This window comes from Cryptotermes secundus, unplaced genomic scaffold (genome assembly GCF_002891405.2).
Source record: "Cryptotermes secundus unplaced genomic scaffold, Csec_1.0 scaffold42, whole genome shotgun sequence".
Classification (NCBI taxonomy): domain Eukaryota; kingdom Metazoa; phylum Arthropoda; class Insecta; order Blattodea; family Kalotermitidae; genus Cryptotermes; species Cryptotermes secundus.
Window position 1 is genome coordinate 1,181,296 of NW_019720161.1, and position 14,179 is coordinate 1,195,474.

General features: G+C 36.9%; 1 protein-coding gene across 2 annotated transcripts in view; it reads right to left on the reverse strand.

Annotated features, from left to right (window-relative positions):
* Window positions 1-9,443: 9,443 nt before the first annotated feature.
* Window positions 9,444-14,179, reverse strand: part of LOC111866912 (potassium channel subfamily T member 2) — a 534,419-nt gene continuing 529,683 nt past the window's right edge. For both annotated transcript variants that reach the window (XM_033752480.1, XM_033752482.1), the window contains exons 25-26: window positions 12,707-12,912; window positions 9,444-11,359 (exon numbers count right to left, since the gene is read on the reverse strand). In XM_033752480.1, the coding sequence (XP_033608371.1) occupies window positions 10,597-11,359; window positions 12,707-12,912 (969 nt within the window). In that variant the 3' untranslated portion in view covers window positions 9,444-10,596. The remainder of the gene's footprint in view (window positions 11,360-12,706; window positions 12,913-14,179) is intronic.

The following is a 14,179-nucleotide window of genomic DNA, read 5'->3' on the forward strand; positions in this document are numbered from 1 at the left end:
GCCATGTTTGTGTCACTACACCCAGTTTCTTGGGGCTTTATTTAATTCAAACATCAACTCCATGTCCTCAAAATTTTGTCGTTTTGTGACATTATCTACAACAAAAAATTTAACTGCATCATTCCTTTTACACATGGTTGATGTTAGGGCCAGGGCTGGTGCGAAACTAAATCTCATCCCAGGTGGCAAGAAATTCCACCCCCAACCCCCCTGATATAAATAGATCAACTTTTTTAAAACTTCATCACGGTAACACAAATATTCCAGACATTGCAACGAAAACTTTCATTGGTATCATAAGTCTTAAAAACACTTTAATTTACACTGTTGCATAACATGTTTAGACTATTTCCAATTAATGATCAGAACATGAGCAAACGATTGGCAGAAATTAATCTTCAATTAAAAAGAAAAAGAAGTGTTTGTAAAATGCACTGCCCCGCATTCTTCCACCTGTGCAGTAGCGCAAAGTCTGGTCAAGACTGCAGAATGACATGCTTGTACATGGCAGTCACTGTACCTACTTACTGTTCTCAAACTGCTAAAATATTTGCTCCAAAATGTTACAATTATTTTATGAAATCTATTGGTGTTCTGGTAGAAAATTCTGAAGGACAATTTACTAAAATCCAGTTCATTTAAACTACAAACATCCCTATGGAAAAGACGTACTGGGAGCCTGCTATCAGAGGGTCCCTAACACTAGACCACATTATAATCAGGTCCTAAAGTATAAAGCTAGCAACCAAATTCTTGTGTTCCAAGTTCTATGCCATAAGGAACTTCATTGTAGTAGGGCTCAAGTGTATACAATATTAACTGACTTATATAAATCAATATGTACAGAAATTTTACACTTAATTGCCTGCTACAACTATTTTACCAAAATTCATACTTTATTCAAATAAATTCAATGTGGAAATTTTGTCTTTGAAACAGTATCCTCAGAGGTGGTGCTGAAACTGTCCTGTATAACTTAACCTCCAATATGAGTTTCATAATCTATTAAATATATAGGAATAAATACTCTATAAATAATTAATTCTGTATAGCCATTGCAATGAAATGCATCAGATTTCTTTACCTAGCAAGGTTATAAGTTCCACTGTAAAACATCAGCCCTGCATACTTGGGTAAATGTAATGAAATTATTTATAAAAATATGGAGTTTATTCAGTCACAACAAGATAATCAGGCCTAAAGTTAGTATAGCTGCAATAAATGCCTTAACCCTTCAGACAAATTAACTAATATATATATAGAATATACACACTTCACAGCATACTAATATTACTGAAATCCATTAGTTACATAATTTAAATCCATAAGTCAAGGGAAGAAAACTCAAGGTTACTTTTCATGAGATACCCGACAACTGTTTGTTGACACTATAAAATGTAATATTGGTTATGATATTTCCTGCAATGCAGGGTACAACAAAGAGGGTAGGAATGCTTTATATCATGACCAGTTTAGCTGAAAATGCCATTTGCTCCCACATCAAAAGCAAATTATTTATTCTTAAATGTGCTTTGACTATAAATTTAGTAGTATAGTTTATATTTTTATTTTTCAAAATCTCAAACAACTGCTGATACAGAATTGGAAGGTTGAACAAAACAACTCTGATCAGTATATAAAATGCAAATTAATGTACATATTCAGTACAGTCTAAACCATAATGCACAACACACACTTCCATGTTCTCTTTATATTGACTCAAAAAAATTAAGCGAGTGTTTAACAAATGTCTGCTGCTACCGTTTGTTTGTTGCCCCCCCCATATGGTTCTCTGTTGAACTTTCCACTCTCTGTCCACTTTGGTAAGGGCACAGAATTCATTTCTGAGGTGGGGGTACTGAAAGGGCAATTTCTGTCAGCCCCAGTGATTGATAGATAGATCATTAGAATGAAGGTCACCAGAGGCCATCTTATGGTGATGTCTGTAGAAAACCTTATTACCTTAAAACAATGCTTTGTTGTCTTACATCACATTACTTTGCAGCAGCTCATATATAGTATCAGAGTCATCAAAAATATTCTAAATATGAAGGGATGAAATTAGATCCAACAGACTATTATATGCAGGGGTAACAAATTTTAAAATTTTAGGGTTTGGAGAGCCACAGATTCATTGGTCCCTATTTCCAGTGCTCCAGAATATCCATCACATTCAGGGTTACTGTGTTTCTGGACTTTATCCATCATCTGATATCCTGAACAGAAGACATTTCTGAAACAGTATCTGTTTCTGTCCTCAGATAAAAATATAGGGAGGCACCTGTTCATTAAGAAGCTAATCTAAATTACTGCATCTTCTAACAGTCCTATTTGACTACATTCTGCCCCTACTTTTCAGCTGAGGACAGAAACAGATCCAGGTTCTGAAACATAGCGTTCTTTCAGAATACCATCCAATGGTCAAGTTCAGAAACCCAGTAATTCTAAATGTAATACACAATCAAAAGAACCCTCTGGAATCCCTTAGAGTTTACCTCTTGTAACTAAAAATGCAATGGAAGTTGGAACAGAGTAACAGGTCACTTTTGTTGATTATCATCCACTTTTGGTTTTGCATTTAAATGATGAAGTTCATCTAATTTAGAAACCAATGTCCTTGTTTGATGTGGGAGCAGTTAAGTTATGTTTAAACTGTATATGGTTTAAGTTGAAGGACAACAACTGTTAAGCAATATATTTTTTTATACACAATCATTCACACTACAATTGGTATTCAAGCATATGTTGGCTATAGAAAGATCAACTAGCCACTGTTAAGAATTTGTCTTTGATTATGTTACCAAACAGAAGAACAGGAATATTAAAAAGAAAAGTTAATTCCAGTAACAGTGATTGTAATATTATCCTCAAAAGCACAATAAGGACATATTACATCTGCGTTTATACCATATTTTAACTTCCTAAATGCATCTAAGAAGTGAATAAATATTTCATAGAGCAGAACCCCCATTTAACGTTTTTCAGGTTATGGTTTTTCTTCATTTAAGATTTTTCTCAGTTTTGTATTCAAATCTGCTGCTCCCCATAGAAAACTGAAATGAGCCTTTCACCCTCTTAGTATGACTAATTACAGAAATACATATAGCACAACAGAAACAATATACTGTATCACAAGAGAGCCTTGCTACTGGTGTAAGCTATATTTAGTATCGACAGGTACGAAGTTCACCAATAAGCATTAAACTGGTTATTTCTGGCATGCAACACAAGTACTTACACTTGCAACACTTTTTGCAATGAAGATTACTCTTTCTTCTAGCATATGACACTGTGTAGTGTTGTAGATTGTAATAAATGTTTTGGATGAACTTGATGTATCCTTCTTCAGGGTAGAATATGATGGCAGCAGTCTTTTCTGAATCACTGGTAACAATCTACAAGACTACATGGAATTTAAAACCTAGAAAGCAGTAACCTTCATAGTCACCATCATGTGAACCTCAAATCTCATATTTGTATGGTAATAATATGATCAAATTGGATTGCAGATTTAGAATTGTGCAAAGCATAACGATGTTCCAGAAGGTGTTCAGATATGACTACCAAATGTCAATTCATCCAGTTATTCTTGGTGTTGGAGTATACTGCATTAATATTTTAGTAAGAAGATGCACTCAATATAGCAAAAAGGGTTGATACATAATTGTAAGTAGGGTTGAAGCAGACAATCTTGCAGATGTCCATACAAGATTTTGATAAACGCACTCTTACTGTATAACTTCCAACTTCTGGGGATAAGCTGCATAGAATGTTTCCTGTTTTGGCAAACACTGCAATTGCTATCTTCAGAGATATTATCTTTTTGGGGTTGGGGAGGGGTTGTAAGCCATTACATACATCTGGCAATAGGTGGAGAGTGGAAGGTGAAAGCATCAGTGGATGAAACAGAGGAGCAGGGTACAATTCACATCCTCCCACTCACTCCTCACTGCCAGATCTCTAGTATGTGGTTAACTGTATGTGTAATAGTTACTTCATATTAATCTGAAATTATGTATTACCAGCCCACTACCTCATTCACTCCACTTAACCTTTCCATGTTGAGCGGAAGGGTAAAGTTGTCCCTGTGCTTAACTAATTAAGCACTACACCATGAAGGTGTATGGGGAGTGGATGTATAGATCCACATTTTCTTGACCTCAGCACTAGTTGCAGGTGAGTGGTCAGCTTCATGCCCCTGCCACTTTAGTCCCAGTGAAAGAGCCCCTGCTACCCATTGGACAGGAGGCTGGATGGGCCCCAGACCCGGTCTGGACAACGTTGAGAAGAGAATTTTCTTGCCCTACCAGGACTCGAACTCCAATCCCTTGGTCATCCAGCCTGTAGCCAGTCACTATACCAACTGAGCTATTTTTGCTTATTCCATGTTGAGTTCTTTGTCTAATTAAGATCAAGAATTGTTAAAGGACGTAGAGATTTATGTACATCTGTAGCATGGAAGGGTCAAAGCACTAGTTGCACTAAAGAAAATGGTCAGTATTTCCTGAAGAGTTTTATGCTTTTAGAATAGGAATTTGTGCACTTCAAGTCTGAAAGCCAGAGAAAAGGCTAAGTAAGTTCTGGAATTATATTTGCCTGTGCTGAAAGTGTATAACGTGTGCACTTAATTGTAACTTCCAAATTAAATAAGATGTTTATTTCATTCATTATGAGACAGCTCAGTAACTGTAAAAATGATGTAGAGAGACTTGAATTATCATTGACAATGGTTTTAAATCTCATTCAAAGTCTTCCTTCAGTTCACAACGTGCTAGCTATTAACCTCTTCACGCTATGGTTAATGCTGAAGTAAACAGATGGTATATTTGAGCTATCATTCAGAGTCTATGACATTTGTAATTTGCAATTAATGACTAAGTAAACTGAAGTTTTCATTACATTAATTAAAATAAGGTGAATGGTAAATTTTTCACTGGGTCTATTTAATTGGTCAATACACAATGAAGATTCATAGGAGAGTGAAGGTATAGCGCCAACATCATTAATGTTGGCAATAGACAATGGTGAGTGGTCAGCTTCACACTCCTGCTTTACCCTCAGAGAAAAGGCTCCTGATATTAGAAGTACAGGTGGCTGGGTGGGCCCTAGTGCCAGTCTGGACACTATGGAGGGGAGACAAATTTCTTGCTCCTGTCAGACGCTGAACTGTAATTCCTCGGCTGTCCATCCTGTATCCTAGCAAAAATACTGACTCTGCTATCCTGGCTCTCTAAATTAATTATGAAATCATGTAGATAAAAACAGTTATGCTCTCACCAATGTCTATTTTTTTTTTAAAGTTCTTTGTTAAATCAGCTGATGGAAAATGTTATTGGGAATTAATTCTGCCACAATGTTGAAAATGGAAACCTCTAATCTAGTACAATGTTAAAATAAAGTCGTTCTTTATGGCTACTGAAGTCAGTGTGTGCTGTTTGTGAAATTTCAAATTCTGATATCCATATATGTTAATTTACCTACCATTATGTAAGTATAAAAAAAAGTAAAGGTATCCCTGTAACAGGCTGTGGAGGCCCATAGGGTTGTGAGATGTTGAGGTTCTCACATTTTGTAGACAATCAGCTCATAGATGGCAGCAAGGTTGTCAGCCCTGCGCACCGGCTGCCCTTTACCCCCAAGAATATTCCAAGAACATTCCTGGTACTCATTTCTGTTAGAGGCTGAGGCGACCCCATGGTCATAGTGCGGCTGGAAGGATTAGGTCAACTGAAAAATAATCCAATGACCTGATTGGGACTTGAACATGCGACCTTCCGGCTTGTAGCATAGTGCCTCAACCAACTATGCTATCGCATGCCCCCTATTCTATTATGTATTTAATATATTTGTTTTCCAAAATATATTTAATTTTAAATAATTATTATTGCTGATGAGATCAGCATGAGCTAAGGTGCATAGATCAGGGCCACTTGAACACTGAGATCGCTGGTTTGAATCCTGCCTGGGACATGAATATGTCCATATTTTTCTGCATTGTGTTGTCCTTCATAGACGGAAGTCATGGGGGGGGGGNTGAATCCTGCCTGGGACTCAACTCCTGCCACTCAACAAGTCTTATCAATGTCTGTAAAAGCTGCAGTTTTAATGTTAATTCTGAATAGGGCCAGAACAAAGATTATAGTCCATGGTAATGAAAAACCTGTTTTAAATTATTTTATGCCTAATTTTCTCAAGAAGCACATGATATTACAATGTATTGAGGAAAGACTTGCCCATGTTCAACATGTTTAATAAAGTATAGATTACTTATTTTATGGGCAAAACATAAATATTTACGATTTAATTTTCACTGTTAACTCATAATATCCCTCCGTGTATATAGGAATAGTTCAAAAGAGCTTAAAATAAATTGGGGTAAAACACCTGTTCAAAATATTTTCACTTACAGATACCATTCTTTCGCCTGAATTATAAGACTGTTTATACGTTTTGCAAATTGAAAGACATTCATTGCATGCTTATATCGCCATTAATATGTAAGCCCTGTTTACTTTAAGAGAAAGCTCTCATTATTAAATATTCTTTCTAAATGATTACTTTTCTTTGTCTTAATTTTTCACTTCTTCAGTTCTTATCATATGCGAAATCATTCATATGTTGGGATTTATAGAACCTCTTATAACTCCCTCTGGACTTCTTCTATGGTTTTCTAATTTGTCTCTGTTATATCAGATTTGTCCTGTCTGGTAATAGTTTTTTTTATTTGGATGAAGTAGAAATATCATTACACTTTAATTAAAGGTACCCTATCCTTCTTTTAACATACATGATTCTATTTAGCTAAACAGATATGGATACATTGATTTGTGAACTTTAACGAGAATTTTCCAAGTTTTTCTGTCCTGTGATGCAGTTCTTTATTCATAATACCTTAAGTTCTATGTTATAAATTATGACTGTTTCTTTCTCATATTAAGTTATCATACCAACTGTGACGTTTTGTATGGTTAGTCAATGGCTTCCCACCGCGGCGGCCCGGGTTCGAGCCCAGGTCTGGTCAAGTGGGATTTGTGGTGGACAAAGTGGCACTGGGGCTGGTTTTCTCTGAGTACTTCGGTTTCCCTTACCAATCTTCATTCCACCAATTGCTCCATAATCACCTTCACCTATCACCTTGGGCTGGTACAAGAGGCCAGTAGTGGCCATGGTACCAAGTGGACTCAGTCCCACCTCGCCCAGTAATAAAAAAAAACTGTGACATTGTATACATGTCTATTGGTCATCAAATTAAAAATATGCCAGAAGTTTTAAATGCAAAATAATAATAATATATATACCCAAATATCTGAACTTTGAATATAAACATTTTACTGAAATACATCTCTAATTGCACTTGATCATGTTGTTATTCCAGTCTTCTACTGACAATATAAGTCTATGCAGATAACTGGTTACTGTTGGATCACACCTTATGCTATCTGTTCATTTCTAAATACTGCTCCATATGTTGAAAGAGACAGGGTATTGAAGGCAATTATATATAGGGAGCAGATGTGGATCTAATTCCACGTAACATCGCATTATAAATATCTATATATATGTTATATCTACTGTCTACTTGTTCCCTCATCCAACCCATTCTGGTATTGTACTGGCAGTCAACTTAGCCTTCACAAAGGAGGCCAAAACAATTTAGTACAATATCCAGACTTAAGAAAATAAATAGCAAATATACTCTATCCAAGTCTGCAAAATGTTTTCATTCATCATACATACATGCTCTACATCTATCATTATGTTATGTACCTGGTGCAACAAAACCTTGTGAGTTGAAAACATTGTACCTAAAGACCTGAAGACTTCTATTTTCTAGGATATAATGCAATGCAGTCCACTGAAAGCCGATCGACATCTGTGAAGATCGTCGCCTCAATCTTCAGGGTCAAAGAATAAGCCAACCAAAGAACAAGCATGAAATAGGCAGCAAGCATAGCCTACTTGTCTTAGTTGTTGAATCTCAGGATGAATGAGACATGTTACTCTGAAATGTTGGTTGATTTTTAATGGACTACTTGGCGTTATATCCCAGAAAATAGAAGTTTTCATAAGCACCATCTCAGATTTTCTATAAATACTTTTTCCACTGATAACTGTGACCATTAATAAGAGCTGGACATTTAAGCAGTAAATATTAGTGAAATGGAGGCAAAGTATACCTGAAACCACTCTCAACTTTTATTACTGTGCATTATGTGTGTCCTCAGATCACAAGGTATGAGTGCATTAGGTACACATACAAGCATAAGTGTTGATCACTGATTGCTAAAAGTCTATAAGATCATTTCCATTCTGCAGTCTGAATAAAACTAAAACTAAAATGTAACACTTTAACTGTGATAAGCTAAAATGAGTTTATTTAAGACAGATTTCATTTTCACAGACTTTTAAGGATAATTATTATGTCCCTAATACTTAACTGTAAAAGTAATGAACTGCTCGAAATAGATAGGCCTAGTAAGATAACTTTCTACCTCAAACGACTCATGCTAGTAGAAATATTAACATTTCTGATATGCCCTATATTGCGTGATGCGTAACATTTTTTTTTATATTGCTGTGGACAATGACAGTAAGTAAAGATGCACGTCTGGTGTCCTATGCTAAATCAGGACTTACATCACGTGCTAAAAACTAGTGCACTTATAATGAATTCAGTTGCTGATTTTTGGATATTCCTCATTAACAAAATTTCTCCCCCAAAATATCACTAAATTAGCAAAAGAAGTTTGAAAACACCTCTGAAAGGATGGAAGGATTCTGTTTTGCAATATCCATAACAGATCTCAATTGTCATTATAGTGGAAATGATGATGATGAACGGAATTCATGAGCACCGGAATTCGTTTATACAGTTTAAATTAGATTTATAAATTTGTTAAACAGCAGTTTAATACAGGCAGACTGTTTTACTGCATACAACTACTACACATTCCTGGCCAATATTTACGTATTTAACAATTAATTGTACTGCCTTCTGGGATGTGAAAGCATGTAGTCTGGTAGAAGTTTAGCAGCATTTGGAGGAATGTCCTGCCACTATCTGCAGGACTGAAGAGTAAACCCAGCAAGGATGCAAACATAGCTGACCTCTGAGCCTCCAGAATGCTGGTAAAACTTTACAAAACTGCACAGAAGTCACTACTCTTCATAGTCAATACCATCAGAACTGTAATCTCAGTTTAAATATTATTTATAGTGACTGCATTTCATGATATCACTGGTCATCTAAATGAGACTGTAGCTGCTTGGAAGAACATGATGGTGAACGTACATGTATTGAAAATCAGCTGGTCCTATTAGCTGAATCAGAAGATGAACTATAAATTATGGCAAAATAAAAATAAATATAGTATTTACAGCTAAATATAAAATTCAAATTTCTGCTCCCCCCAAACCAAATTATCATAAATATGTAGCAATAATAATAATAATAATAATAAGAAGAAGAAGAAGAAGAAGAAGAAAATCACGACATAATTATCAGAATTTAAGTACAGGTGTTCCTTGAATTTTGTGAGTTGTGTAAAAAAACTGCAGGAGGTCAAGTCATATAAACAGAACATAATATCTTCCTTCTTCCCATAAAGTCCTCTTCTGCCACCTGCACAATAATCTACTCCTCTTCCTTCCTACCTCTCTTGACTGGCCAGCCAGCAAGCAATTTGCACTAAAATGAGTGCTACTCATTGAAATCAGACTAAATTCGTTGAGTGCATTAGGACAAAGTTGTATTTTTTTTTTAAGTCCGTTATATAGATCAGCATCTGTATCTATAATGGGTAGTTGTATTTAATTTGCATCTTTACTTGCACCTCATTGTCCATTCTTACCAAAATTCCCATTCATCTTTAATTCCAGACCAATAAAAACTAACATTTTACTTAGCTCTCAGAGATCAGGTCTCAAACAGAATATACAATAAAATGAATGGGCTTAAATTGCTGTTGAGGTGTACATAACCTCACACCAAGATGTCACGATATTCTCATGTCACAGTCACACTCTCACAGTGGAAGGTAAGCAAAAGTATGGCATACATATACACAATGGATAAAATAAATATCAATATACAGTTCATTATATTACAGTCCAATGTACAATGAATGTATATACTTATTCTTTGTCCTGTTCATTTCATGAGTACTTCTATTATACCTCAATTTTCCTTCATTTGTTCAATAATTGCAATACATTTTCACTGTTTTGATTCTTTCTAATAAAAGGGGCTATTAATTAATAAATTTGCAAGTTTTCAACAGCTATCTCCTATGTTATTTTGAAGAATTGTTCCCATAAGATAAAATATTCTTAAACAACTATTCCCATCTCAAATTCTCATAATTTCCCCAGTTTGCTAGAAACATGTATTTCCCTGCCAAGTTGCAATCTGAAATGTGATTCCAAAGTGATAATCAAATTATTTTGATGATCTTCAAAAAGTCAATAAGGCCAATGTGCAATTTGGTGCAGCTGTTTTGTGCACTGAAAGAAAAGTGATGTGGAAGTGAGGAGCTTGGTTCACAGCCACTTGTTGCGAACCACGCTACTGAGTCTCCTCCCCCACATGAGGTGATATCATACAAGAGTGCCCTGAAGATGCTGAGGGTCCGTCACGGTGCCTTGTGCTATGGTTGACACCTGTCCTGTACTGAGGCAGTTATCCCCATTACAACTCCCTAAACCAGATATATCCAAACCTGCACTACATGCATCTGATCCTCCAGAGGCTGCAACTCCGCTACCAAGACCTCCACCAGAGGCACCACCATTTGCACTTGTGTCAACCCCAACCTCAACTCTAAGGCCTGATGGTCCACTGTTCAGCAGGCCACAGCTACTCGATACACTGGGCGTACTGCCTTCATCTGGTGGTGTTACTTCAAGTCCGATGCTGCCATTCAGAGCAATCTTGATGGGATTGTGGTTTGCTGGGTGGGAAACACCTGCAAAAGCAACTCCCAAATCTTCCAAACTACTTTTTCTCCTTCCGCTTCCAACTGATGCGAGTCCTTGCCTCAGGGAATTGGAACGGCGCAAAAGGATATCATCCACAACACGAAGGGAGTTTGAACGCCCTCTGTACCCAGGGCTGCCGCCTACTACAGTTGGGCTGTCTGGAAGTGACAGAGAGTTGGCTTTGGTTGTGACAAGTGGAGGTGGACGAGGGGCTGTGTAGCCAGAGAGACCCAGACCTGACCCCCTCCGGCTACCAGCCTGAGAACTTGCAGCCATCTGCTGCACAAGCTGCTGCGAGCAGAAACTGATGTTAGACTTACGTCGACTGTTGTGGCGCTCGAAAGTCTTTTGGGCAGAGAATGGACTGGGCCGAACCAGATAGCTGCAGGATTAAATGGGTATGCTTGAATACATATATATAAAACATTTGATTCAACATACAAAGGTGGGGAATAGGATCATTAAAATGGAAATTCAGAACCTCAAAAATGTTACACTTGTGTTGTGCATCTATAGATAATTAACTCCGTGGAGCACAGCCTTCTTGAAGGGCTAACACATGTCCACAGAGTCAAGTAGTGTTCTATCTTCCATGGTAGCTGAAGGTTTATTACTTAATCCTCACGAACAGACAGAGGTATGTTACCTGTATGGATATATGGAAAATAAAAGAAATGAGTGAAAGAATGTAATACCTCAGAACACCTAGTTCTGATCAGTACTTGACTTAAGTATCTTACAAATACAAATGAAGTGCGAGATTACAGAACTAAGTAGCTTAATCACTTACAGGTGAATTTAATTTTCGTAAGTGCAATTCATATGAGTGATAAATGAACCTACATTATCTTGTCTCATACTTTTGACACAATGCTTCAGAAGACAGCAATTTATGTTATGAACATTTTGAACTGACAAGATGCAGGCAGACATAGTGAAGACCGATTTTAGGTCCCATCATGATTCTCATGGGTCAAAAAATAATCTCAGATGTATCAGTTAATTTTAATGAATGTGTGGTGTACCAATATGCAAGCAAACATGCTTTTGTAGGATTTGCTCTGCCTGCTGTGCTTGCCATCTGTTTTCATGCTGGTTTCATGTTTGGCTTATTATTCAACCTTGAAGATGGAGGTGACATGTTCCTCTGAAACGTCAGTTGACTTTCAACGGACATTATATCCCAGAAGATAGAACTCTTCAAACATGCTTTTGCTTCGATGAAAGCAGTCTTCTGGGATTTGGCTCCATGTATATGTGGTGTTAACCGACGTTCCTCCGAAACGTCGGTTAACACCACATATACACGGTGCCAAATCCCAGAAGACTGCTTTCTTCATAGTCACCGCCATGAAAACCTCAAATCTTACATGTTTTTGCTTCATTCTGAATTCCTTTAATCCCAGAAATGGCAGCTTCAGTTGTGCATTGCTAGATACAAATTCATGGGCAAACTATATGCTGAATATTACAAGTCCACAGAATTCTGCAAATGCAGGTGAAGCATTTTATCTAAATGCTATGAAATTCAGACAGCATGCCAAGAGCTCTTACATGCTGTGAGGTATAACAATTTCTGTAAAAAGTTAGATTTTTCAGCACTTGGCATTTCTACGGTTGGTTACAGAACATTACCAATTACAGTCATAATTTTTTTAATATTCCAATATAGGTTATGAACTTGACATAAATAATTCATTTAGGTAGAATATAAAAAAACGACACTTACATTATGTCACCCTCTTCCAGCTTCAGATCACAACTGGGGTTGATGATTACATAGGACAAGCTGTTCCTCTTCTCACTGACATCATCATAATCAATGCTGGGAAGATTAAGGCTCTCCATTCGCGAACGAACCAGATTTGCAATTTCGGCCCTCTCAATCATTTGTGTATGATTGTCTCGAGCTTCGTCTCCCATGTTGATTGAGTACTGTAGATGTACAAAGCAACTAGTTTAGAGTATTGAAACTGAGCATTAATTGAGTGCTTGATATGCATATGTATAACACAGTCTTGTAAATGCAACACTTCATACATTATTGGTTAAACACAGCTTAAGATATGTTCCAGATACTATATTACAACATGGTACAGGCATAAGGAGCCACCATGAAGCATGTATGATTCGTTAAATTGTTACACTGCACTGAAATACTTAATTTAGTATGAGATGTGAAGGTCTATAAGTTTACTTTTTAAAAACAAAGTTGGATCCTTGTTAAAATAATCTAAATATAATGTATTATGCAGTTGCCAATGACAACAGATGGAACATAAGACAAAATGATATAGAAAAAACACACAATACATTATTTTAACAAGGATCCAACTGGTGTTTAAAAAATAAACATTTAAATTTTCAAATCTCACATGCAATGCAGCATTACAATAAAGTGTAGTTATTTAATGAATCATGTATACCTGATACTGAAACCAGCATGCCTACCAAACAGGTAAATCTACCGAAAGCGCACTACACAACGTGGTAACACACATAGAAAGTGCGACTGAACACAAGGATATTGCCTTAGGAGCATTCCTGATATAGAGGGAGCTTTCGACAGAACCTCATTTGATATAATCAAACATGCCACTGGATAGCATGGCATAGAGCCTGCAATATGCAGGTGGATCAGTGCTATGTTGGAAAGCAGAACCATAGCTGCTACATTATCGGGAGAATCTCTGGGGGCGTCCACATCTAGGGGGTGTCCACAGGGGGGCATGCTCTCGCCATCTGCTGTGGGGCCTGGTCGTCGATGATCTCCTGTGGGGACTTAATGATGATGGGTATTATACAATAGGATATGCTGATGATATAGCAATCCTCAGAAACGGAAAATTCTTTTGACAGTATCAGAGCGTCTTCAAACAGCTCTGTACATGGTCCAATGATGGTGTGAAAGAACAAGTCTTTCTATCAATTCCAATAAGACGGTAATTATCCCGTTTACCAGGAAGAGAAATATAAAGGGCCTTAAGGAACCGACCCTCTTCAATAAGATGATCCAGCTCTTCAGCAATGTCAAGTACCTTGGTCTAGTATTAGACAAGGGACTGATATGGAAAAAGCAGCTGGACAAGGTCATCAATAAAGCCTATAAGGCTTTTTGGACATGCAGAAGCATGTTTGGTAAAACTTGGGGACTGCAGCCGCACGTTGTGCAGGGGATATATACTGTGTTTGTAAGACCCAT